The following is a 27,783-nucleotide window of genomic DNA, read 5'->3' as shown; positions in this document are numbered from 1 at the left end:
ATCTTCTGAAGGGCAATTAGGGACAGGCAATGAATGCTGGCCTAACCAAAAAATCCACAGCACATGAATGATAAAAAATCCACAGAGTATACTGCTTGAAGGTCACTGCAGCCAGTGCATCATTTGATGACTATACAGGCTACTGAATGCCGCAAACTCAAAATAAACTGGACATACTTAGGGTGTAGGAATCCTTTGGTCCAATTTTACCCACGTACATCGCATGAAAATGTTGTGGGGATTGGAAGATGTAATGATCATTGTGGACTAACCCATTTAATCTCTGAGATTTTGGGAAGCATTAAGGATACTATCACAGGTAGGTTAAAATATTTGGCCATTTCTGATGAAAGGCCACAGAACTGAAAGCTCAGTTCTGTTTCTTTCACCACAGACCTGCTGTGAATCTCCAATTCGTAGTGTTTTTATAACTGAAGTCTGTAATTCTCTGGTCCAATAATGCAATTTGCAGACCAACACTATTTAAACAGTGAAATATAGCTTCAAAAATTGTAACTAAGCAGAGGAAGCACAAGGGCCACATAGAAACCTTTATAAGGTTTTCATATGGTGGTGGTGGTGGTGGTGGTGGTGGGGGGGGGGGGTGGGGGGGGGGCAACACAGTGCACTGACGTTAAACTTTTGGCAAGAACAAAATAATTGTGTTTAAACAATAGCTTTCAGAAGTATCTATGAAGAGCAATGATTGTTCATTCTATAAGAGAACATGACACATAATTTTCACACATCAAAGTCTTAAGTCTATAATAAGACAAATAATCAAAGCTGCTTTTAAAAGAAAACTGGAATAATATTGGCCAGAACAATGCAAAGAATTTCCTTGCACCTTATATGGCCTGGATTCAGCATTAGAACCTGACCTGACACTGGTCTGAAGGAGAAATTCTGGGAAAGTGGAAGTTTCACTTTATGTCATTTAGAGCCAGCTTTGACCATAACATTCAATTTATATCACTTATGTTTAGCACTTCTACAACTTGAACCACTTCACATTGATGCAGAAATTGTAAAGTATTCTTAAAGGAGAAGCTAATATGACTTAGATCAATTGCTTACGTTCTCTTTTTTATTCAGAGTCCTTTAACCACTTCATCATTATAGTACTACATAATGAGAATTGAATGGGATAGTTGACATGATTCTTTTCAGCCTTGACCAAGGTGTGTACTTAATTACTGGTGTGGAATAATTACTGGATGTACATGCACAGCAAGTTTCATTTTCACTCTGTTCATGAATATCTCGCAGAATTTCTATTTAGATTAGTAACTTTCTGTTGAGACACGTTTGAAACATTTGTGATTTATAAAGTCACCACTGGGCAGTATAAAGGAATTCAACAACATAGCAATCACTATACATTGATTCTACTAACCTTCTAAATATCTCAAAACACTAAAATATTAGTGGAACAGCTGTCCCATAGTGAGAGTGAGAATATCTAGTTCATGCTTATTGCCCTCTCTGTCTGAGACATAATACTTGTCCTCCAAAGTCCTGCTTCAATCCCAGTTTGATTTACAGACGCCAACTTGGCATTTCATACAGAAACATCATTGACCCCATTGTTCAGATTTTTCCAAGGCCCCAGCTGTTACTGAAAGTTTGAGCAAGGTCTTTTGGGCTTTTAAGGCCCAATTTTTATTTTACTTTTTTCTGTTTCTCACTTTGTGTCTTCTGATGACTGCGAGTGGTCAATGGACCTGTTCCTATGCCCCTATAGACCACCTGGCCTGAAATGGTCACAAAAATTATAGTGACCACTTAGGGTGGTCTTTCCCCTCAAGTCTGCAGCATGTCTTTCATTTTCACTCAGACGACTGTGCACAGTTTTGACAAATGCTTGCTGACAAAATATTTAAGGGAAACTAGTTATTAAATTAAACTAAATTATTTTTAGTTGTGCGTTCTTATTTAAGTTTGATAGTTGAAAAATAAAACAGTAGTTTCCCAAATAGGCACAACTGATTCAAAACAATGGCCTATACAATGTAGCAGTAACATTTTCTAATCATGCAGCATGCTGCAATGGGAAAAGTGCCTATTGTACATGGGACAAAAATACCCACGGAAGACAAAATGTTAACTTCTCCCCTGACATAAAGTCAGCATTGAATATAGATACTTTTCATAAAAGAATAGCAGAATTCTCAGATAAGGGCAACCATTTAATATACAGTCATTGTCATAAGTGATTTAAAATGTACCAACACTAACCTGTTTGTAGGTGCTCTAACAGGCTCTCTGGATTCAGTGCTCTCCATGGTTATACTCTGAGGCCTTGCACTGGCAACTGTCTGTATCGTCCCTTTCCAAAACTGTTGAAAAAGCTGTTTCTCACTGCACTCTACTCTTGTCACATCTGAGCACATTATGTATGATTTATGTGCCTCTGGCACAGGAGGCATATAAGAACACACACAAACACACACACCCACACGGATAAAGATGGATGCCTGAGGACTTCCTTGTAGTTGAATGACGAGGGTTAAATAGATCCACAGCTCTATGCTCTCACAGTCTGGTTGTCATGGTGTATGACATGCTGTTAATTGTGCAGCATCTGGATAGGTAAGGATTTCACTCCACACAATATCATCACCACACTAGCTCTAAGGCTTCCATAGAAACCATCGGCCCGAATCCCCAGGGTTTGTCAGGGAGGGATTTGCTCTGCTGACTTGGTGAAGAAATTTCTAGAAGCCTTCCCTTTCCTTTTTAAAGCATTCAAGCTAATCCTGTATCTTTCACACAAAGGACCAGTTGTTCACAATTCTTGGAGCTCCAGTCTCATGCGTGAAGAGAAGATTAAATATTTCTGCCTTATTTGCAATGTTGACTCCTAGTCTCGGAAGAGACCAGGATTTTACTGATGGCTGCAAGGTAGGCATCATCAAGACTGGTCTGTCACAAAACCAGGATTCTGGATTGTCTGCTGTTTGGGATTCACAGCCAGCTCTGTGTCTACATTACAAATCTGACAACATCAATCAGTATATAAATAATATGTAATTGTGGTGATAATAATACTGATAGGAAATATATAACTGGGCTCCAGACACACACACACAAAGATACAATTAGCACTTTTATAGTACCATATTACTCATCAGTAAACACATTCCAAATAAATTGAGTGTCAATCCACAAACATCTGGTTCAGGCTCTGCCAATGCAATGAGCCCACAATATCAGCATGCATTGAGTTCCAGCCACAACAGGCTCCAAATTTTAAAGTAAATATTTATTCTGCTGGAAAAAATAAATGAATTCAAATGATGTTAACCTGAGGGAGCAGTTGACTTTTCCCTAAAACCATACTATGTTCCACGTTTTACACCATGTAAAGTTCACCTTACTAACATGAGGGGACTTGTGGTGAAATTGGCAAGGTTGTCCCACAAACGAAACAACAGGCCCATATCTTGCAGATGACACCCTGGGGACCTGGGAAAATCCAGTCCCACTGCAGGTTTGGCCCAGCAGAGGTGGTGACACAGTGGTGTGCATGCAGGAGAGAGTTGCTCTGGGAGGGCTGAACATTGGCTTCAGACCCTATGAAACCTAACTGCAGAAGTCAAACATGGCCAAGCTAACCTCATGCTGATTTCCACCTCCTGCATGGCCTCCCTCTGCTGATGAATAGTGTTGAAATCCCGGAAAAGATGTTCAACATGAAGTCTCAGGACATCAGGTCAACATGGTCAACCACCTCAGCTGATGAATCAGTCAGTACACCTTTTTGGATTCATTCATGGGATGTGGCATCATTGGCTGGTCCAGCACTTCATACCCACTCCTAACTGCCCTTGAGAATATGGTGAGCTGCCTTCTTGAACCGCTGCACTCCATTTGCTGTGGGTAGACTCACAACACTATTAGTGAAGGAGTTCTAGGACTTTGATCCAGCATTCCTTCAAGTATTGCTGGTTCAAGAAGGCAGCTCACCTCCACCTTCCCAAAGGCAATTAGGAGTGGACAATAAATGTGGCCATTCTGCCACATTCAATCCTGAATGGTGGGGTACAATTAAACAACTTATTGGAGGAGGAGGTACCACAAACACCCTCATTCTCAATGGTGGGAGAGCCTAAAACATCAGTGAAAAAGGTAAGGCTGAAGTATTTGTATTCATTTTCAGCCAGAAATGCCAAGTGGATGATTGCTTCTTCTGAGGTCCCCAGCATCACAGATGTCAGTCTTCAGACTGGATTCTATTCATTCCACATGATATCACTGATGGCATTTGATACTCCAAATACCATAGGCCTTGAAAACATTCTAGTGACAGTATATTGAAGACACATGTCCCAGAACTAGCCACACAACCAGACAAGCTGTTTCCATACAGTTACAACGCTGGCAATACTGGTAATTGTTCAGGTATGTCCTGTCACAAAGACCAGGGCAATTCCAACCTGGGCAATTGCTGTTTAATCTGTCTTTACTCAATCATTATCAATGGAAGGTGTCATTGTCGGTACTGTAGGCAGCACTTCCTCAACAATAACCTGTCACTGACCACTCAGCTCCTGACCTCATTACATCCTTGGACAAAACACATAGAATTCAAGAGGTGAGATGTTGTGTGACTGTCCTTGATAGTAAGGCTGCATTTGGCAGAATGTAACATCTCAGAGTTCTAGCAAAACTGAAGTCATTGGGAATTGGAGGAAAGCTCTCCACTGGTTGGAGCCATATACAGAAAATAGGAGGATGATGGAGGCTATTGGAGGACATCACTGCAGGAGTTACTCAGGGTAGTCTCCTCGGCCCACCCATCTTCAGTAGTGTCATAATAACTTTCTGTCCAGAATTGGAGATACTTGTTAGCATTTGCACAACGTTCAGCACCATTTACAACTCCTCAGTTACTGAAGCAGTCTGTGTCTAAATGCAGCAAGACCTGGACAACATTCAGGCTTGTGCTGATAAATGGCAAGTAACATTTGTGTCACAGAAGTGCCAGGTAATGGCCAACTCTAACAAGAAAAAATCTAACCATTGGCACTTGACATTCAACGGTGTTGAATTCTCCATCTTGGAAGTTGCCATTGACCAGGCACAGACTGGACTAGCCATTAAAATACTGTGGTTCCAATATCAGAGGCTTGGCACTCTGTGATAAGTAACTCACCTCCTGACTTCTCAAAATCTATACACCATTCATATGGCAAAAGCAATGAGTATGATGGAATACGCTGCATTTGCTTGGGATGAATGCAGCTTCAACACCATTCGGGAAGCTCAACAACATCTAGATCAAAATTTTGGGACACTGTCTAACAGCATTATGGGTGTAGTCGCACCACAGGACTGCAACAGTTTAAGAAGGCAGTTCAAGTGCAATTAGAGATGGGTAATAATTACTGGCCTAGTGAAGCCCACATCCTATGAATGAACAAAGTGAAGTGCAAATACAGACACTTTGGGTTGAATTTGTGCCATAAAATGTCCTCAGCTTATATTAATTAATTCCTGAATTAATTGTCCTAATGGTGTTGGTTGTTCATAGCAGTAACACCCACCATTCATAATTGCAAGGCTTATTGATTTGATGGTAATTTTAAAATTGTACTTCTTGTTGAAGAGCTAGTCCATAAACATCTACTGACGATGCAAAGTGTAATGTTTAAAGTGTAATTATGGCATAAAAATCCACACACACAGGAGAAAAAGCAAATGGGATAATGACCTGACTTTCTGCCTAAAGTACAAACTTCTCATGGGGTGCAAAAGTAGGAAAAAAATGATGAGAATCTTATTTGACCCAGTGTTCCTTCACATTGGCTGACATTTACTGGGCTGCCGTAAAGTGCTGGTGATGTCGTTTGCAAGTCTGGAGCGTGTTTTTCCAGAACAGCTCGATCCCTATGGATGTGAGTGGGAGAGCACATCTTATTACCCGTTTTGATACTTGATGGAAGGAGTGCCCAAAGAAATGAGAAAGGTCTGCAAGCATTCAGAGATGGTGGAGTTCCTAAAGTAATTTTTCCTGCTTCCACGTAATTTTACGGCTTTTCAACTTTTCTTGTTTAGTTCATTATCATGAAGGTGGTTTCATTTCTAATTGCTCTGAGGGGATCCTGTGTCCGCCATTTCATATGAAACCCAATAGGGTTAGAGCAGTAATGAGGTGGCAGGTTCCTATCTCGAGATTGAAAGATGAGCCAGTTGGGTTTTTAATAACAATTGCCTGTCATGGTCATGTTTTTTACACGGTCAATTCACAAATAACCAGATTTATTCTATTCTGTTCACAGTGGTAGGATTTGAATTTATAATCTCTGGATTGGTTGTTAAATACCCATAAGCTGCCAGACCAATCTTCCAGCTGCTCCAGGCCTGGATGGCCACGTTCATAACACAGCTGAGCAACTTGATTGTCAATCAATCTTCCAAAATGCCTCTAGCCGATAGCCGAAGCGGGAGAACCATATGGTAGCTGCAGCACCACAACCTCATGTTAAAAGACTCTATGCACAGGTTCTTACCACAGGTTATACTCAGTTAGAAATACTATCAGAGAGAAAGTAAAGCTAATCAAACACTTCATGGAATCCATCAATGTGTCTGAAATCGGGAAGCATTGACACAGTCCTCAGTGAATAAGTTGGATCTATGTAGGTTCAGCTCAACCTTTGAGGTGCTATCAGTGACTTACACAAGCAAGCTGCAATTCTGTATTTCATTATGATCAGCACTGGCAAATGCAGCTGGTTAGGGAACTGTTGCAGAAATGGGAATTGTGAAATTTTAATATAATAATTCAATAATAATGAGAAAATGGAAAATTGGATTCTAATTAACAACTTCAAGTCTATATTGTAAGTGCAGAAGTAATCAGAGTAATCTGTGATATACTGCTGATAATCTCCTTATAGAACTTTGAGATGATTAATTTTGTGACTTTGTATGGGATAGTTCTGTAACCTCAAGAAGTACTTTCCAAAAACATTGGCCAGGATCCTTTGAACTTAGAAAATAATTGAGACCATTTTTGCGTTCTGGAGGAGAGGTACACTTACAGCATTCATTGTCCTAAATAGTGGCTTACCAAGACAAGAGTACAACAGAGTCTGGATTACAGTGGTGCTGGAAAAGCACAGCAAATCAGGCAGCATCTGAGGAGCAGGAAAATCGACGTTTTGGGCAATAGCCTTTCATCAGACAGGGGTACAGACCACCCCAGTTCATAGGACACTATTGAGGGCCAGGGAGGTTGCCGTTAGCACCAGGGATATAAAGTTCACTATACATGGCAATTGGAGACATGTCCCTCCACATTGTGTCACTGAAAGGAAAGGATGCAATACAGATGCTGCAAAGGTGTAACCTGGTCATCAATGATGCAGGAGCATGATAGCAGGAGAAGAGACTAATGATGAATAAATCCATTTACTTCCTCTAACACAGCCACCAGCTCATACTGTACAAAGTTTTAAAGAGTAGCATTGTGGACATGGAGAGTGACACCAGACACAAGTGACCTGCAACCAAGGCAGGGAAATACTGTAGCACAAGTACAAGCTTGCTGAAGGATGGGTTTGAGCATAAGTTCTGCTGCAGAGAACAATGTTGATGAAGCAATGTAATGTAACGGATGTTTGTTGCATTGTCAGGCCTGCCAGAAAGCCTGTGGCCACTCTCAAGGAGCATGGAGGAGCTGGAGTTAGCTCACACAAGACTTTGCGCTGAGTGTGGAGCCCAACTGTTCCCACCTGGGCATAGTCACAACTCTGAAAGAATACCTGTGGGTCCAACCGCGTGTGCTGTCCGATAGCCAATGCCTCAGTTTCCACTGTAACAGAAGCAGAAGCTGCCTAATATTGCAGAGCTGCAATGGAAGATCTTCTACAAGCTCAGCTTCTTGTCAGGAGAGTGCATGAAGCTCAGTTGTAATAAGCTAGACTTGCATAGTAGTTAGCAACCGGTGCCTGCACTATCTGCGGAGCTCCTACTTATAACATCCGAGGATATAACCCATTGGCTGCAAGGAACATTAGCCCCATTAGTCTCTCTAGTACATTTATTTCTTCCCCAACATATGTTCATCATTTCCATTTGGCTTACTTCGATCCTTTAGAAAAGAAAATCCACTATCCATACCTGGATCTGGCCTAGACGTGATTCCAGACCCACAACAATGTAGATGACCTTACTGCCTGCTGAAATGGCCTAGAGAGATAATCAGTACAAAAGCAACTGGGAATAAGCAACAAATGCCATGGTTGCCAGTGACGTCCATATTTCATACATGAAGAAAATAAACATAGCCTTTGTCACACAGTAGCCAACCCCTTGTCTCTTATGGTGGCTCAAATGTTGATGGTAGAGTGAACTGGCATTGAATACGGGCATTCTCACAGCTGCCAGGATATCAGGTGTTGGCAAGGGTAATGATTGGGTATGACACACAGCAGCTATATATTAAGGAGATGAAATCCCTGCCAGTGACACTTCTGAATTTAAATACAACATTCAAATTCTGAATTTAAATACAATATCTATTGAGCAACAAGTGTGCCATCAATGACACCTGTAGCCATGAAGTTAGGTCATTACTCTGGGGAATACACATGTATGTGCTACCTGCTTCTCTCTAGAAAGAGTTAAGGCAAAGCAGTTTCCTTTCTTTGTATGCAATGTACTTTGTACATCATTTAATGGTAAACTCCAAGATGTTGGAGATTTTAGTCAGGAACTCCAAACTGAAATAAGCCTGACTTGAAGAAAAATCATAACACAGTCATCTTTACACATAGTGGCAATGCTGTCCATACTCTGCTCTGAGATTGTAGGTCTGTTTCCGAGAGATGGAAGATTTCATTGACATCTCCTCAACTAAATGAAGTCATTGCATATACTATTTCTGGCTTAAGGTCAGTACAGGATTTAACTTTCTACCTCTTCACCTCCTTGTTCTGAGTCGCCTGTGTTCATTCTCCGTCACTTGACAGTCGAAGAAGAAAAGAAACTACAGCCCTGGCTAAGTATAAAGCAAGGCCTTCACCGTGAATCACACGTTCCCTATACTTCAGCAGGTTCCAATGACAGTACCAACCAACCAACAAACAGGTTAGCAGCAGTCAAGAGAAATCAACCAGCAACTCACCTGAAGTAATTGATGATCCTTTCAAAAAAAGCTAACATTCTACCCAGGCTGCTACCAAGGCCCTGACACCGTTTTGGATCCAAACAAGTGTAGCACCAAAGGTACTGGCTGCATTTTATACTATTGTTCTTCAGCACCTGATTGGAAAGTGGAGTCTGCTGGGCCTAAATACTTCCTTTTGTAACTGGATCCTGGGACTTCCTGACTGGAACACTTCAACTCCCCCTCCCACTCCACCAAGGGCATGCAGGTCCTGGGCCTCCTCTATCGCCAAACCCTAACCATCCGACGCCTGGAGGAAGAATGCCTCATTTTCTGCTTTGGGACCCTGTAATCACTCGGGTTCAATGTGGATTTCACCAGTTTACTTATTTCCCCTCTCCCCACCTTATCCCAGTTCCAAGTCTCCAACTCAGCACCATCCTATTGACCTGTACATCGTCTTTCAAATCTATCCGCTCCACCCTCCTCTCTGACCTATCACCTTCTCCCCCACCTTCATCTACCTATCGCGTTCTTAGCCACCTTTCCCCAGTCCCATCCCCCTCCCATTTATCTCCCAGGCCCCAGCCCACAAGCCTCATTCCTGATGAAGGGCTTGTGCCCGAAACATTGATTCTCTGGCTCCTCAGATGCTGCCTGACCTGCTGTGCTTTTCCATCACCACACTCTTCAACTCTGATCTCCAGCATCTGCAGCCCTCACTTTCCACTCCACTCTACTCTACTGATCCTACTGGTGCTCCAACTTGAGGTAAAGGAGGTGTTGGACCATTTTGTGTCATTCGCAAATTTTACTGGGTTTTCTTTCTGGATCAGATTTGAATGATTCAATCTCTTTTTTCTGACTCCCTCAGACTTACCTTTTTCACAACTGAGTTACACGTTAGTAACATGGTGACTCAGTGGTTAGCACAGCTGCCTCTCAGTGCCAGGGACCCAGGTTTGATTCCAGCCTCGGGTGAGTGTCTGTGTGGATTTGATTAGATTAGATTACTTACAGTGTGGAAACAGGCCCGTCAGCCCAACAAGTCCACACCAACCCACCGAAGCACAACCCACCCATACCCCTACATTTACCCCTTCACCCAACACTACGGGCAATTTAGCATGGCCAATTCACCTGACCTGCACATCTTTTGACTGTGGGAGGAAACCGGAGCACCCAGAGGAAACCCACGCAGACACGGGGAGAATGTGCAAACTCCACACAAACAATTGCCTGAAGCGGGAATTGAATGAGGTCTCTGGTGCTGTGAGGCAGCAGTGCTAACCACTGTGCTACCGTGCCACTCATTCTTGCACATTCTCCCTGTGTCTGTGTGGGTTTTTTCCGGTTGCTCTGGTTTCCTCCCACAGTCCAAAGATGTGCAGGTTAGGTGAATTGGCCATGCTAAATTGCCCGTAGTGTTCAGGGGTATGTAGATTAGGTGGATTAGTCAAGGGTAAATGTAGAGTAATAGAGGTAGGGGAATGGGTCTGGGTGGGTTACTCTTTGGAGGGTTGGTGTGGACTTGTTGGGCCAAAGGGCCTGTTTCCACATTGTAGGGATTCTGTGAACATGCTCAGATCTACACTCACTGCTTGAGTTTTGCATTGCAGTGAAGCTTGCATTGTGTCTTCTCTTAATTCACTGGTGTCCTCCCTCAGCTTCCTTTCATAATGGTGCATACCTCCAGTATTCCCTTTGACTGGTGTCTGCCCTTAGTGGTAATAAATGAAATTGATATGAAGCTGCACTTTATAAGATGGTTGTATTTTAAAATGCCCTTGTTAGCTTCAGCTAAAATTGAGAATTCCAGAAGCATCCCAGCTCAGAGATGTGTCTCTGATCTGGTTGCCACGGAGGGGAAATTCAAACAGAAACCTTGAAATAGCAAGTGACAGCTTTCACATCTTTACACAGTACCTCAAAGAAAAAGGCCAGCTGCTCTTTGTGATAGAGAGAGAATCAAAGCAGCTATTACACCGGAGAAGCAGAGAACTGTTTCTGTAGTGGGACGGGTGGGAAATGTCTTTTTCTGTTCAAAAGGAAGGGGACAGAAGAGAGGGGACTACTGGAGATTTAAGGAAGGAGTCGCTATGTTGAGTTTGCTGATGAAAATTGGATGTGGTTGACTTGTGCTGAGTGGAATGATTTTATAGGAGACCGTAAGTTACAACCTTGGAGTGGCTGGGAGGGATGAACCAGGCAGAGAGCTAGGAGTCTGAGAAGAACTGTCCCTGTGAAGCTATGCCTTTCCAAAAAGTGAAATGCACAGCAAGAAGCACTACAAGATGTATCTCAATCATGTTAGTTAATGTGAGAGTACCTTTTCTTTATTGCGATATATTAATGGCCTGATAAGTAATGCTTGAGCTATGTTAATTTTAGTTTGTTACAGTAAAAGTCTCAAAGCATGAAATGCAGTTATTCTGTCAGTTGCTAGGAAACATATCGCTTATTAACAGATATTGGTCTCTATGCGAATCATAATATAAAGGATTTTTTAGGTATATATAGAAACAGATACTCAGCTCAAACAGTCCATGCTGGTGTTTATGCCCTATTTGAGCTTTCTTTCCTCTTGTCTCATCAAAATTTATCATTGCAATTATCTATTGCTTTCTTCTTCAAATGCTTGTCTTAACTTATTTTTGATATAACTTTCCCTGTAATAATGTGTTCCATATTTTCACCACTCTTTTGATGAAATGATTTTTCTCAATGCTTTTTTTGATTTTCTTGGTGACTATTCTGTATTTAAAGCCTCCGGTTATATTCTCTCTCACAAAAGGTAACATGCTCTCTGTTTCTACTCAATGGAGACCTTTCTTTATTTCAAGACACTAATTAACTTTATTTTTTCAAAAGATAAGATAGCCCAGCCTGTCAAAGCTTTCCGAGGTGTATACCCATGCACGTTGGTTCTATCCTTGTAGATGTTCTCTGCACATTCTCTAGTATCTCATTTTTATAATACAGTGATCAGACTGAATAGAGTACTGATCCAAGCAAGGTTCACTATTATTTTAGCATAACCTCTCTACTTTCCCACCTCTGATGTTCTCCCACACTTCTTCCATTCACTCGTGCCTCCCAATCTGATTAAAAGAAAGAGGATTCAGTAGAGATTTCCCATTGACTGAGAGCCATGGTATATCCAGTCCCAAAGCCAGCATTAAGAATCAAGCCAAGTAATTAATTTCCAGAATGCAATGTAACAATGACTCCTGTAGAGTGGCCCATGTCTTTTTCCCATCTGACAGAGAACCCAGAAAGTAATGGCGGCCAACAGATTGACAAGAGTTCATTTATTAATAGCCCAGATCTGCCAAATCACACAAAAAAGGTAATTTGAGATATTTCTTGAATTTCAGTTGGTACAAACAAATCTCTCCAGGCAAATTTATGGATAGAAAACAACTCTTAAAAAAAAACTGCCATCATTTTCCCCTGTTTTCTTCATGACCTTGATTGCCTTTTGAGATCCAAAACCTCTAAATTTCAAATTCTATAACTAGGGAGTCGATGGAAGCTATTAACATTAATTTACTCAAATGTAAACTAGATTGATTTATTTCAGAAAACAATATTTTGCCCAGAAAGATTGCCAGAATACTGAGATACACATATGGGACCAGGGAATAATGTATAACAAATAGTTTTGACATATGCTTCGGAAGAACAGATACCTTTGAAATTGAGATCTTCCTGGCCTTGTGTCTGGGTTTGTCCTGGAGACTGACTGGTAGACAGCAATTTCTATGACCTGTCACCAACTCCATTACTATTGCTTTAGGTGTTTATCAGGATGACAGATGAGCTTTTCTCATCTCAAAATTCCTTGTCAATTTTTATGGGTTTCTTCTAAACAATGGACAAATGGGGAAATGAATGTGTTGATGTCAGGATTGGTGCTGTGCAGAGCCAGGTTTAGCAAATACAGAAGTGTGTTGGTGTCAGGTTTGCTGATGTGTAACTGTGTTAATTCCAGGATTGGAATGCTAACTGTGTTGAGAGAGACACAGGCAAATAAACAGACAGGGGAAAAAGAATGTGTGGATAGGTTAGTAACAGTTTTTGCTTTGCCCGAAAAGAACCTATTGGTAACTTTAGATCAATATGATGATGGTTTGTCCTTAAATTTCAAAAGTAACTTCCAACTGGATACATTGGCAAGCATTAGAAAAAAGAATGCATATATTTGTACTGGCAAATCTTCAATTGCTTGGAGATAGATTCTAATCTGTGCTGTTAGCTTGGCTCATTTGCTGGCACTCTAACTTCTGAGTCAGGAGATGGTAAGTTCAATTCCAATTCCAGGAAGTCAGCTAATGATTGGAAAGGGAAATGCCATTGCAATATTGGGGAAGTGCTGCACTACCGGAGATATTGTCTCGTGGAGTCAACAATGAAAAGATAGTCCATTTACTTGTTAAGACTGATGTAAGAATGAATTAAAGGGATAAACTGCCTTCTGTAAATTCTGCACAGGGAACGTTGAAGGGATTTATAGGAATGAGTGTTTAAATTCACTGAAACACGTGAAAAATGTGATCAGATGTTTTATAGTATCTAAAATAAAGTGTGTAACTAACAGTAAAAATAAAATTCCCATGCCAGTACTCAGAGGTGAAAGCAAGAAATGGAAAGAAGATTGCAACCGAGGATGAGCAGAAGGCCAAGCAACAGGAGGCTTGACAGTACAGACATATTTTTCTAATTCTTGCCTACGTGCCCAGACAGATTGCCAGAATAGCAAAATACACAAACAAGGCCAGAGAATAACATATAACAAGATGAAATAGGAGTGGAAGTAGATGATTTAATCCCTTCAGCCTGGTCCACCATTAAATGAGATCATGGACAATCTGCTTGAGTTCTGAATTCCACCCTCCCATCTACCCCCAATAAAGCGCGATTCTCCTGGATACCAGGCTAGCAAGGTGATCCTTTTACACCAACTATTTTGATTTTTGAGGGCTGTTTCCCTGATTATCTCTCAGGGTGAGCAGAAAGAAATGAACAGAATTTCATCACACCATTCGTGGCTTTACAATGTCCAAGAAACTTCATACATTTCAAATGAAGGAACTGTTCGACTGTGGGGAAACAATTATTAACAAGAGGGTGGTATACATATGGAATGAACTGCCAGAGGAAGTGGTGGAGGCTAGTACAATTGCAACATTTAAAAGGCATTTGGATGGGTATATGAACAGGAAGGTTTTGGAGGGATATGGGCCGGGTGCTGGCAGGTGGGACTAGATTGGGTTGGGATATCTGGTCAGCATGGACGGGTTGGACCGAGGGGTCTGTTTCTGTGCTGTACATCTCTATGACTCTAAGAAATTACTAAACATTGCTAATGCTGCTAAGGTGATTAACTACATGGAAGCATCAGTAAATGGAAAACAGGCTAATGTGCCAACAATTCTCCAAAAGAAAGTGACAAAACAGACATGGGAAATTACACCCTCCCTTCAATTGCACGAAAGGTAAAGGGAGTGATCAACAGTAAATGTGAGGTTAATATACACCATAGTAACTAAAAGCAACTAAGTTGATTGTGGAAAATTCTACTGCTTGGTGATATCAAACGGCATCTGGTAATTGCTGCAGTCATGCAACAACCTATTAGGAAGATGGAGACTTCATTAAAGGCATCATGGCATATGGACAGAGTACCTTGACAAAATAGATTCGAGGTGGTCAGGGGACTTAACTAGGTTTTCAATACTGGAAAGGATTACCTTGTGCCTGAATGTACCTCTGGAATGTTTTTAAATGGCAAATGTCTTTGAGGAGAATCATCCACTGAAGAGAGATATCACAATACAAGATCACTTGAAAGTGGAGTTGCAGGTAGATAGGATAGTGAAGAAGGCGTTTGGTATGCTTTCCTTTATTGGTCAGTGTTGAGTACAGGAGTTGGGAGGTCATGTTGAGGCTGTACAGGACATTGGTTAGGCCACTTTTGGAATATTGCGTGCAATTCTGGTCTCCTTCCTATCGGAAAGATGATGTAAAACTTGAAAGAGTTCAGAAAAGATTTACAAGGATGTTGCCAGGGTTGGAGGATCTGAACTATAGGGAAAGACTGAATAGGCCTGTTTTCCCTGGAGCCTTGGAGGTTGAGGGGTGACCTTATAGAGGTTTACAAAATCATGAGGGGCATGGATAGGATAAATAGACAAAGTCTTTTCTCTGGAGTGGGGGAGTCCAGAACTAGACAGCATAGGTTTAGGGTGAGACAGGAAAGATATAAAAGAGACCTAAGGGGCAATTTTTTCACGCAGAGGGTGGTACGTGTATGGAATGAGCTGCCAGAGGAAGTGGTGGAGGCTGGTACAATTGCAACATTTAAAAGGCAGTTGGATGCGTATATGAATATGAAGGGTTTGGAGGGATATGGGCCGGGCGCTGGCAGGTGAGACTAGATTGGGTTGGGATATCTAGTCGGCATGGATGGGTTGGACCGAAGGGTCTGTTTCCATGCTGTACATCTCTATGACTCTATCACTTGCAGAATTTTCTGTTAGTATTGGCTGGATACTTACTGAAACTCAATAAAATCCTTACCCCAGACATGGTGACTGAAATCTTGAAATGTGATTAAAAGAAGGGCTGTGAAGGAATCACTCAATCATAGCAATGGAATTTGCACATTGTGCCCTTTGGTGTGGTAATTACATCTTCTATTGAACCATTGCATGGATAATGAAAACCGTAGTTACATTTGCAGAAATAAATCTTCACTATAAGAGCCTCAGAGTTTCACCATAACTTTTACTACAAAAGCTAGACCCTTCAATCTCCATTGTCTTCAGTGAACCAGGGGAGAATCACTCATGCTACAACATTTTTGGGAAAAGGACTGGTAATTGAAGTGATTTTTCTTCTGGAACCTTTCAGAAATCCAAGTGCATGCTATCTTTTAGTTATCTTTTCTGGTTTGTGAGTGAGGATAGGATGGTTTTTGCAATTACATTTCTGGTGTTGTGAAAAAATAAACATTTAATCTTTCTTTTGATTTAAACTTAAAAGAAAGCATGTTTTGTGTCTGTTTTTTAAGTCACAGTTGTTAAGGGGTTAAAACATTCCTCTAAAATCCATCTTGTTGCATCTGGAAAAGGGAGAAATTATCTGACTTCCACAACCTGTCTATAACATAATTAAGAATGATTCATACAGCATTTCATTAAACTTCACCAATCCCAAAGCACTTTCCAGTCAAGAAATAGCGCTGAACTGAAGTCACTATTTTAATGCAGAAAATTGAACAATTTATCTATAGCATGGTCTCACAAACAGCACTGAGGTACTGAATAGATAATTTGTTTCAGCAGTGTTGATTATGGGAAAAATCCTGACCACGGCACTGAGGAGAATATTCCTGCACTTCTTGAAAATAGGGCCATGGAACCCCCTTAGCTCAATCTCAGAGCTTGGGTTAATATTTCTTCCAAGAGATAATATCTCCACGGTGGTAGCAGTTTGACTTGAGTTTGTGGAGTTTTGGGGCAATTCTTGGATTGGCTAAGAAATCAGCTGAAGGGAATGACAAGTTCTGGAGGTATGTCAGGGTAGACAGAGGTACTGAGAGAGATGGTGATATTTGGACCACTTGACACTTCCAGTTTACATCCATAGCTTGGATTTATAAACAATGTTGTCAAGTTGCCTCTGATATCAAAGAAGGAAAGGCAAGGGAAACACTTCAGAATGACTTCGTGGTAGATTTCACATAGGTTTAAACTGCTCCATATAAGTAACTTATATTTATATGCAATATATATTTAACATATAAATAACTTTTGGGAAATAATTCTCAATGTTTTTGCAAGTTCAGGCAAGAAAACAAATCCAATATATTTCATTCTCCTATCCATGTTAATCAAAACCAGCTCCCCCTCAATAAGTTATTTTATTGCAGCAAACCTCGGCAGAAGAAATAAATCTTGGACTATAGTTCAACTTCATACATTGATTTTTTTTTTAATGCGAATTATACTGGAGTGACCAAACATTTCTTTTTCCCTGCGCTGATGAAGTAAAATGACTTGCACTTACGCATCATTTGCTACTACATATTTTCAATTTTGCAAAGCATGGAGTTTGATTATGTGCCAATAAAAAGGATTTACTAGTCAACTGGCCTTCCGTAAAATATATATTATTTGACAGAGATTACCTTTAAAAAGCTAATTTATAACTTGTGTCAAACGTGCAATGTTTTTTTTTCTTCTCCTTCACTGAAAAGTTAATTATCAGCACAATGTGAATGTAGGAAGTATTAATATCAACACTCATCTTATTTATGTATTTTGGCATTCATATTACATTCGGGACAGTTAATAACATCAAACTGCATTTCATAATAAAAACATCAAACATTGTTTCTAAATAAGTAAAACAATCTGTTGCAAGAGAGTACAAGAAAGCAAGGAAGACCACTGAGGTGAACAATGAGGTCTATTTACAGACAATGAAGATTGAAGAAGATGGTAAGTAGGTGAACGGGTGGGCTTTTGATTTGTCAAAAAGGAAGGGCACTACTGTGTTCAGTGAGCTAGTCCAGTTTCCAAAAGTCATTATGCTCCTGTCTGTATAGGTAATGTGCAGGTAGCATACATGACCCTCGATTCAGGAGAAAGAATGTAATTTAACTCAGGTTGGTTAGGAATTGATGAGGAGGTCTAAAGCAGTGTATTCCCCTTGTTCCAGGAGATTTGTATGACAGAGATGGAGATTGGGGGACAGCTGGTGCATGTGGATTGCACCATGTTTTGTTGGAATAGGGTGAATGGACCAGTTGGTCATTTTTGTAAATAGTGCAGGCCAAAAAATAACATTGATTGTTCAAAAGTTCTTCTTAAGGTTTTCTCAGGGATTTTATTTTGATTTTCAGAGCTACTTTCTCATTGTCACTGACTCCTTCACTGACGCCATGTAATATCTTCTGCATTTGTATTGATGCATGGGGTGCTTGGACTCACACAGGAGCAGAATTGGAATAATTTATCAATAAAGTTCAATAATCACAACCATCATAGAATCGTAGAACCACACAGTACAGAAGAGAGCCATCGGTCCATCAAGTCTGTACCATCAAAAGTACATTATTGCCTGCATTAGTCCCACTGTCTTGCACCTGGTCCATAGCCCTTAATGTTATGACACTTCAAATTCTCATCCAATTACTTTTTAAAGGTTCTGGGGTTATCCACCTCAGCAACCTCCCCCAAGCAGTGCCTTCCATTCCTCCAACCTCTGGGTGAACAAGGTTCCTTCTGAACCTCTGATCTTTCATTTTTAAAATGTGCTGTCTTGTTCTTGACCCTTTGACTGAGGGTACAGCTCTTTTCTACTCCCTGTGTCCATGCCCCGCATGATCTTATACACCTCCATTAGGTCTTCTCTCAACCTTCTCTGCTTATCCAGCCTCTCTTCGTAGCTAAAATGCTCCATTCCAGGCACCATCCTGGTGAAACTCCTTTGCAACCTCACGAGTGCAATTGTATTATACCTATAGTGTGGTGGCCAGAACTACACAGTACTTCAGCTGCAGCCTAACCAAACTTCTGTACAGCTTCAACATGGCCTCCCTCCTCTTATAATCTGTATTCAACTGATAAAGACAGGTGTTCCAAATGCCTTCTGAACTACCCTATTAACCTATCCGGCCACCTGCAGGAATCTGTGGATAAGCAACCCAAGATCCCTCTGTTCTTCTGAGCTTCCTATTCACTGAGTACTCCTTCATTACTCCTTTAAAGTTAAATCCACCAAACAAATCATTAATTCCTTGTCAAAAAATTGAAACAAGAAAACAGGTACAATTTAGCAACAAAAGATTTTTTCAAATTAACTGACAAGATGTCTACACACAAAAATAACCCATGAACACACCTTTGAGATTGATGCAGTGATAGCTATGCAGGTGCATTAGTTGACGAAGCAGACAAATGATATACTGGTCTTCATCGCAAGAGAATTCAAGTACAGGTGCAAGTATGTCTTGCTGCAATTGCACAAGGCCTTGGTGTAGCCACATCTGGAGTATTGTGTGCAGTTTTGGGTTCATTATCTGAGGAATGACATTCTGGCATGATCCCTGGGTTAGTAACACTGACATGTAAAAAGAGACTGGATCGATTAAGACCATATTCACTGGTATTAAGAAAAATGAATGGGGATCTCACAGAAACCTATAACGTTCTAACAGGACAAGACAAGATAAATGCAGGAAGGATGTTCCTAATGAGTGGGGAGTCCAAAGCAGGGATCGCAGTCTAAGGATACAGTTTAGGACTGAGATGAGGAGAAAGTTCTTTAAAAATGGGTGAGGTGAAAACATTGAATGCATTCAAGAAGGACTTCGATACAGTTACGAGGACTAACGGGATCAAAGGGTATGGGGAAGAAGCAGGAACAGGTTACTAAGTTCGATACACCATGATCACATTGAATAGTAAAACAGGCTTGAAGAGCCAAATGTCCTACTCTCTATATTTCTATTCTTCTACGTAATGTACTTCCATTGCATTCACAAACCTGGAATATGTTAACAAGGATGTTACTAGAATTTTTGCGGGATCTCAGACATCAATTCCAGATTTAAATGGGCACAATGCTCATTACAACAGCATCCAATGCGTATTTTTTCCATATTCATGACACTTGAATATATTCAGCCTTAAGCTAGAGATTCAACATTCATTTGCAGTACTGATATCTTGACAAGTGTCTATAGTATAGAGGAGTTGGTGCTGGACATCTTAAAATGCATAAAGTTGGATGAATCCCTGGGATCTGATCAGATGTAGCCCAGAACTCTGTTGGAAGATAGGGAAGTGATGCTGTGCCTCTTGCTGAGATATCTGTATGATTGATAGCCATGGGGAGGTGCCAGAAGACTGGAGGTTTTACAACATGGTGCCACTATTTCAGAAAAGTGGTAAGGAAAAGCCAGGGAACGACAGACCAGTGAGCCTGACATCAGTGGTGGGTAAGTTGTTGGAGGGAATCCTAACGGTCAGGATTTACATGTATTTGGAAAGGCAAGGACTGATTAGGGATAGTCATCATGGCTTTGTGCATGGGAAAATCATGTCTCACTGACTTAATTGATTTTTTTGAATAAGTAACAAAGAGGATTGATGAGGGCAGAGTGGTGGTCATGATCTATATGGACTTCAGTAAGGTGTTCAACAAGGTTTCTCATGGTAGACTGATTAGCAAGGTTAGATCTCATGGAATACAGGGAGAACTAGCCGTGTGGATACAGAACTGGCTCAAGGGTAGAAGACAGAGGGTGGTCGTGGAGGGTTGCTTTTCAGACTGGAGGCCTGTGACCAGTGGAGTGCCACAAGGATCGGTGCTGGGTCCACTACTTTTCATCATTTATATAAATGATTTTGATGTCAGCATAAGAGATATAGTTAGTAAGTTTGCTGATGACACCAAAATTGGAGGAGTAGTCGACAGTGAAGAAGGCTACCTCAAAGTACAATGGGATCTTGATCAGATGGGCCAATGGGCTGAGGAGTGGCAGATGGTTGTTTAATTTAGATAAATGTGAGGTGCTACATTTTTCAAAGGAAAATCAGGGCAGGACTAACACACTTAATGGTAAGGTCCTGGGGAGTGTTGCCAAACAAAGTCAACTTGGAGTGCAGGTTCACGGTTCCTTGAAAGTGGAGTGCAGGTGGACAGGATAGTGAAGAAGGTGTCTGTACGCTTGCCTTTGTTGATCAGTGCATAGAGTATAGGAGTTAGGAGGTCATGTTGCAGTTGTACAGGACATTTGTTAGGCCACTTTTGGACTACTTGGTGCAAGTCTGGTCTCCCTGCTATAGGAAAGTTGTTGTGAAATTTGAAACTGCTCAGAAAAGATTTTCAAGAGTGTTGTCAGAATTGGAGGATTTGAGCTATAGGGAGAGGCTGAAAAGGCTGGGGCAATTTTTCCCTGAAGCATCAGAGGCTGAGGGGTGACCTTATAGAGGTTTATAAAATCATGACGGGCATGGATAGGGTAAATAGCCAAGGTCTTTTCCCTGGGTGGGAGACTCCAAAACTGAAGCACATAGGGTTAAGATGAGAGGGGAAAGATTTAAAAGGGACTGAAGGGGCAATTATTTCACACATGTATGGAATGAGCTGCCAGAGGAAGTGGGAGAAGTTAGTAGAATTACAACATTTAAACAAGATCTGGATGGGTACTTGAATAGGAATAGTTTAGAGAGATATGGGCCAAATGCTGGAAAATGGGACTAGATTTATTTAGGATATGTAGTCAGCTTGGACGAGTTGGATGAAAGGATGTGTTTCCATGCTGTACAGCTCAAAGTAATTCATTACACCAGTGACTTCAAGTTTTCATTGTTTTTTTCTGAGCTGAGTGCTCCTTTGTTGAGCCAAACTTCCTTCTAACTGCCTGCAGTGCCCCTCTTTCCCCCACCTGCAATATCCTTTCTTTCTCCCAAATAACTTGTGATCTCCCCATCTGCTCGTTCCATTGCAATCTCCCTGTCTCCCATTAGCTGCCTCGTGGCCTCATTAGTCTCCACCCACAAGTTGCCCAGTGTTGACGAAAACATGATTATGCTGAATGTTGCACCGCCTTTAGCCAAATCAGCTGCTGTCTCCACGCTCATAGCTTTTGATCTCCAACCTCCAGCAGACCCTCCTCCAAAGACTCCCTCTCATACCCTGCTAACTAATCCTCCAATCACAGATTACTTCATACTCATGTTTATGGTTAACAGGTTGGTTTATTAACCTATCAGCATCAAGCTTGGGAGAGAATCAACTCATGACTACTTCCACTCTACATAGTGGGAGGGGGGGTACTTTGATTAATCAGTGAGTTTCTCGAAGAGATTTGGGGACTTGCTTTTTGCCTATGAACTGCTGACCTTACAGTGGAATAGTGACAGGTATTGGCTGGGAATCAAGTCCTGAATTGCCCATCATTCTCAGACTGTGTCCTAACATCTTGGTTAGCAATAGTGCAACACCACAGAAATAGAAGAAAAAATTCTGAGGTAATGTTCTCAAATGGGACTTTATCAGGGTGATCGGTCAACATACAAAGAGCAGTGATAGTCGAGTGGGGATCGTCCATTTTAAATTGAGACATATCCAAGTTGAGAAAGCAGGTTCTTCATCAGTTCTGCACTGTACTTGTTTGACTTTATCACACACAGGAGAAGGTGAGGACTGCAGATGCTGGACATCAGAGTCGAAAAGTGTGGCATGGGAAAAGCACAGCAGGTCAGGTAGCATTCGAGGAGCAGCAGAATCAACGTTTCAGGCATAAGCCCTGAGACACAGTGGTTAGTACTGCTGCCTCACAGCGCCAGAGACCCGGGTTCAATTCCTGCCTCAGGCAACTGTCTGTGTGGAGTTTGCACATTCTCCCCGTGTCTACATGGGTTTCCTCCCACAGTCCAAAAATGTTCAGGTTAGGTGAATTGGCCATGCTAAACTGCCGTAGTGTTACGTGAAGGGATAAATGTAGGGGAATGGGTCTGGGTGGGTTGCTCTTCGGAGGGTCAGTGTGGACTTGTTGGGCCGAAGGGCCTGTTTCCACACTGTAAGTAATCTAATCATGGTATTCCCCTGAAACTATTGCAAATTAGTCTCCATGAATGGCTGAAACAAAAAAACAGAAATTGCTGGACATGCTCAGCAGGTCTGGCAGTATCTGTGGAGAGAAATCAGAATTAATGTTTCCGGTCCAGTAACCCTTCTTTGGAATTGACGGTAGCTCCATGAATAGCTAATGATTTTGCATTAGCTGTACTGAAGAATAAATACTGTATGCACAGTGTGATCCTGGGAACAACTGAACTTTATGGAAATCTCAATACCTGGGGCAGCACAGATTTAAAATAACTAACAGAAAGATTAGCGAGGTATTGAGGACAGTTTGATTTTATCCAGAAATTGATTGAAGTCTGGAATTCACTGCTCGAAAGGACGTGAGGAACAGAAACTCTCGGCGCTTTTCAAAACTCTTGAATATGCACTTGGAGTGGAGTTACCCACCGGCCAATGGAGTCTAAGAACTGAAAGGTGGACGGTTCCTTTTCAGTGCACAAACATGATAGACCGATGATGTGCAGCAAACCTTTTATGTTTCATTATTTCATGAAGATGCCAGGTATAATATCCTATCTGTACTGAGTTTTCCACCCATTCAACAGCCAGAACTGATATTTACATGGCACATATCAAGGTGCTTCACTGGAGCACTATAAGTGAAAGTATCACACCAGAATACCAAAAGCTTGGTCAAAGAAGTAAGCTTTAAGGAAGAAAGCAAGGCAGAGAGGTGGAGACATTTAGGGAGGGCATTCCAAATTATGGGGCCTGCGTAATTGAAAGAATGGTTACCAATGGTGCAGATTTTCTGGTTGGGAGTGCACAAAAAGCCAGAACTAGAGGACAGCAGATATCCTGGAGAGTTGTATTATTGGAGGAGATAATTGTCATAGAGGGTAATGAAGCCATGGAGGGATGTGAAGTAAGAATGAGGATTTTAAACCAACTGTTGTGTGGCTGGTAGCCAATTCCTGATGAAGGGCTTATGCCTGGAACATTGATTCTCCTGCTCCTCGGCTGCTGTCTGACCTGCTGTGCTTTTCCAGCGCCACATGTTTTGACACTGATCTCCAGCATCTGCAGTCCTCACTTTATCCTGGGAGCCAATACAAGTCAGCAGGGTGAGGCGGTGGAGATGGTCCCGTTATGAGTTAAGAATGAATATCAGATTTCTGAATGACCTCAAGTTTGCAGAGGTTACGGTATGGAAGGGCTGCCAGGACTGCATTGATGAGTGAGCTGAGATGCCAGGTATAATATCCTATCTGTACTGTGTTTTCCACCCATTCAACAACCAGAACTGATATTTACATGGCACATATCAAGGTGAAGTTGAGTGATGTGACAGAGAAAAAGACAATTTTACAGATGGTGCAAATATAAAGGATCAAATCTGACAACAAAGTAGCGTAAAGACTGGTTTAATGTCAGACTGATGTTGGAAGGAAGAATTGCACCAATAATTAAAGAATAGAGATAGCAGCAAGGATAGAAACGAATGTCTTCTGTCTTCCCAAAATTTCACTGAAGAAAAGTTCTGTTCTGTTCATCCAGTACAGGATATAGGATAAAGGATCTCAAAAATCTAGCAAAAAAAAAGTCATGTCTGATGCAGCTCGGAGTTTTGATCATTTCATGAAATGTAAGGGTTACTGGCTAGGCTGGCACTCATTGCCCACCTCTGTTTGCCCTGGAGTAGATATTGGTGAGTCACCTTCTTGAACTGCTGTCGTCCTTAGGTGCTGAGACAAAGGGAGTTCCATGATTTTGAGCCAATGGCTTTGAAGGAATCACAATATTTTTCCAAGTCAGGATGGTAGTTGGCTTGGGGAGAAACTTGTAGGTCCTGATGTTCCCATATATTTGTTATCCTTGTCCTTCTAGAGGTCACAGGTTTGGAAGATGCTGTTGGAGGACCCTTGGTGAGTCATTTCTTTATCTTGTAGATGCTTCACACTGCTGCCACTGTACATTGGTGTTGATGGAGTGAACACTGAAGGTTGCGAATGGGGTACCAATCCAGTGGGACTTTTTTGTTCAATGGTGTCAATCTTCTTGAGTGATGTTGGAGCTGCACTCATCCAGGCAAGTGGAAAGAATTTATGACATTCCTGATGTTCCTTGTAGATGGTGAATAGACAGTGGGGAATTAGTAGGCATGCTACGTATCACAGAATTCCCTTCCTTTGACCTGCTTTTGTAGCAATAGCATTTATACAGTTGGTCCAGTTCAGTTTCTGGTCAATGATAACCCCAGGATATTGATAGTGGGGGATTCGGTAATAGCTATACCCATCTTGTCAGTACAGTATTCTGAAAATTGATGCTGTGCCTTCAGCAGATGTCATCAAGTAATAACAAATAGATAATAATTCTCCTAGTTAAGGAGTCAGAAGATAGATTGGTGACAGGAAGAATCATTAGTGATGAAGTAACCGAGGATCTAATTAGGTGCGAAGCGATTAAAAACAAATCTGGCTTTTGCATGAATACAATATCTACATATTGAAATAAGCAGGAGGAATTATATTCCTACTGAGTACCTTGGGAAATATACTTGAAGCGATGTAACTAAAAAGGAAGAAAGATCAAAATTTAGATTATTCAAAACCACAGGTTACCCCAAAACACTTTACAGTTGATGAAGTACTTCTGAAGTGTAGTCACTGTTTAATATTGGAAACTCAATATCTAATTTTTACACACCAATCTGTTAATGGTCAGAAAGTTGGTTCTTGTGATGTTAATTGAGGGACAATTAATGGCCAGGGCAGCAGGGACAGCTTCTTTGCCCTTCTTTGAAGTGGTGGCATTCATTGAGAAGGCAGATACAGCCCCAGTTAACATGTCACCTGAAAAATGGCATCACTGACAGTACTCTACAGTACTGTACTGGAATACCAGCCTACGGTTTTTGTGCTGACATTCTTAAGAGACACTTGAAATCACAGCCTGCTGACTCAGAGGCAAGTGTGCTATGAAATGAGCCATGGCTGACACTATGACTGTCACAATTAATGAGTGGGCTGCCACATTCTGTTCTAAAGCAGTTTGAAAATATAGATGACGGACACTGTCCTTGGTAAAAACCTTTTTATGAACATGAGCATTTAGATGTATTATCACTTACACATGTAGATAATGCAATGACTGCCATTTACGTTAAATGCTTCCTATAGTAACATTCTACACAAAGCCCATCAAAGATATTGTGGTTTGGCCTGTCAGCCACTTCAGAGTGGCTGTTAAGAAACAGGTCAGCACATCTCATAGGAGTTCACTACGTAAATAATATTTATGTATGTGTAGACTTAGAAACAATAGACCCAAATATGCTAATACAATTTTACTCTAAGTAAAGTTTCTGTTTTGAATTTAGTACATTTGCACACAGTCAACAGATATGTAGTACTCCCCCTTTACTTGGGGGTGTCATCCTCCACTGTGTATTTTTAAGATGGTGGGATGCAAGGGTGAAAATTTGAATTCTCCCTCGTTCACAGAGATGAACATCAAGGTCTTAAAAATGAAGAACAATAACCTGTCATTCCCTGCTAAAACAAAATAAAAACCCAAAACCGGAGGGAAGGGTCACCTTCAAAATGCCAATCTCCTTGAGGAAATAACCCAGGTCCTGCCTCTAATGGATGCATTGCCTGAAGCCTTTTCTCCTTTTCTTAAATTCTTGCATATTTGTGTCAATGGCATTTTTTATCCATCCCTAATTATCCTTGAACTAAGTGGCTTGCAAAACAATTTTGTTTAGAGTCAACCAGATTGCTGTGGGTTCAGAGCAGCAAGGATGACAGATTTTGTTTCTTAAAGGGCACTTGTGAATGAGATGATTTCTACAAAGGACTATAGTTACATGATTGCTATTAGATTAGGTTTTAATTCCAGATTTAATTGAATTCAGATTTCATCATATACCATGGTGGGATTCAAACACTTACCCCTAGAACATTTTCCAGAGTCTCTAAATTATTAATTCAGTGACATTGCCACATATCCCATTCCACCATCTCTGATATTACTGTCACTGCAAATACCTCCTCAGTCCTTCTCTATTCACTTTTCTAAATCCATTTACCTTGTATTCCTTAATCGCACTTCAATGTAAGATTACATCCAGGTTGAGATCCTCACATGAGGTGCATTTACCTTGGCAATGCCTTGATCAGTCAGAATCGACTTTAACAAGCAATCAGTGCTCTCCTTTTCATGCAGTATAAATTGTTGCTCCCTTTGAAACTTGCCATCCTCGTATCTGTTCATAAGGGAAAGGCAAAGTGCCTCAACAGTCTGTCTGTCTTTTCAGCAATACTCAAGTTCTGTACTACCAATTACTATGTTAATATTTGTACACACACAAACGTATGTATGTTTATGTTTACACAGCGACTTCAACTTGGGATTTACATGCTTTCTATTACAACTATTCTTGCAGGATCATTTTAAAACAAAGCTCTAATTTTTAAACAGTTACTAGCAATTTATACAGTTCTTCACTCTGGCTTTGATCTTTTGGTTGGCCATATGGAGACTGGATTCCAATAACTCTACATTCCAATGGAGTGCAAGGACACTGAACCTATAGATCCAATATACACGTTTGGTACAGTATAGAAAACTGTCCAGAAAAGAAATGAGGCTGCCTCACAGGCCCTCTCTTTATCTCTGTTCACTTTCTCAGTCACTGAGTGGTGAAGAAGTCATGGGATAGAAGATGCTGGGTTTACGTTCATTGTAGATATATGAAAATTGCATTGTTGCTGTTAATTGGAACAAGATTATATCACCCTAAAGTCATAATCAACTGGAAATCTTTAAATCAGACGTTTGAGTACAGGAGTTGTTGGAAAAGCTCAGCAGGTCTGGTAGCATCTGTGAAGAGAAATCAGATGGCTCATCTGCCCAAAGACCAGTCCAAGAACTTATCCTTCAACAGCATGGAACTTGTCAGTGTCATAATTATCAGAACAGTTCTGAGGAAGTGTAACTGGACCTGAAACATTAACTCTGATTTCTCTTCACAGATGCTGCCAGACCTGCTG

General features: G+C 41.1%; 1 protein-coding gene across 14 annotated transcripts in view; it reads right to left on the bottom strand.

Annotated features, from left to right (window-relative positions):
* Window positions 1–27,783, bottom strand: part of srrm3 (serine/arginine repetitive matrix 3) — a 779,036-nt gene that overhangs the window by 133,077 nt on the left and 618,176 nt on the right. The window contains exon 1 of one of the 14 annotated variants that reach the window (XM_072589349.1): window positions 2,239–2,831. The exons of 12 other annotated variants lie outside the window; for them this stretch is intronic. In XM_072589349.1, coding sequence (XP_072445450.1) covers window positions 2,239–2,429 — 191 coding nt within the window. In that variant the 5' untranslated portion in view covers window positions 2,430–2,831. Of the gene's footprint in view, window positions 1–2,238; window positions 2,832–27,783 lie in introns of those variants that run through there. One more of the 14 variants, XM_072589352.1, reaches the window with a different exon arrangement.

Source organism: Chiloscyllium punctatum, chromosome 19 (assembly GCF_047496795.1).
Source record: "Chiloscyllium punctatum isolate Juve2018m chromosome 19, sChiPun1.3, whole genome shotgun sequence".
Taxonomy (NCBI): domain Eukaryota; kingdom Metazoa; phylum Chordata; class Chondrichthyes; order Orectolobiformes; family Hemiscylliidae; genus Chiloscyllium; species Chiloscyllium punctatum.
The sequence above is the reverse complement of the archived record's forward strand: the minus strand, read 5'-3'. Positions and strand labels throughout refer to the sequence as shown.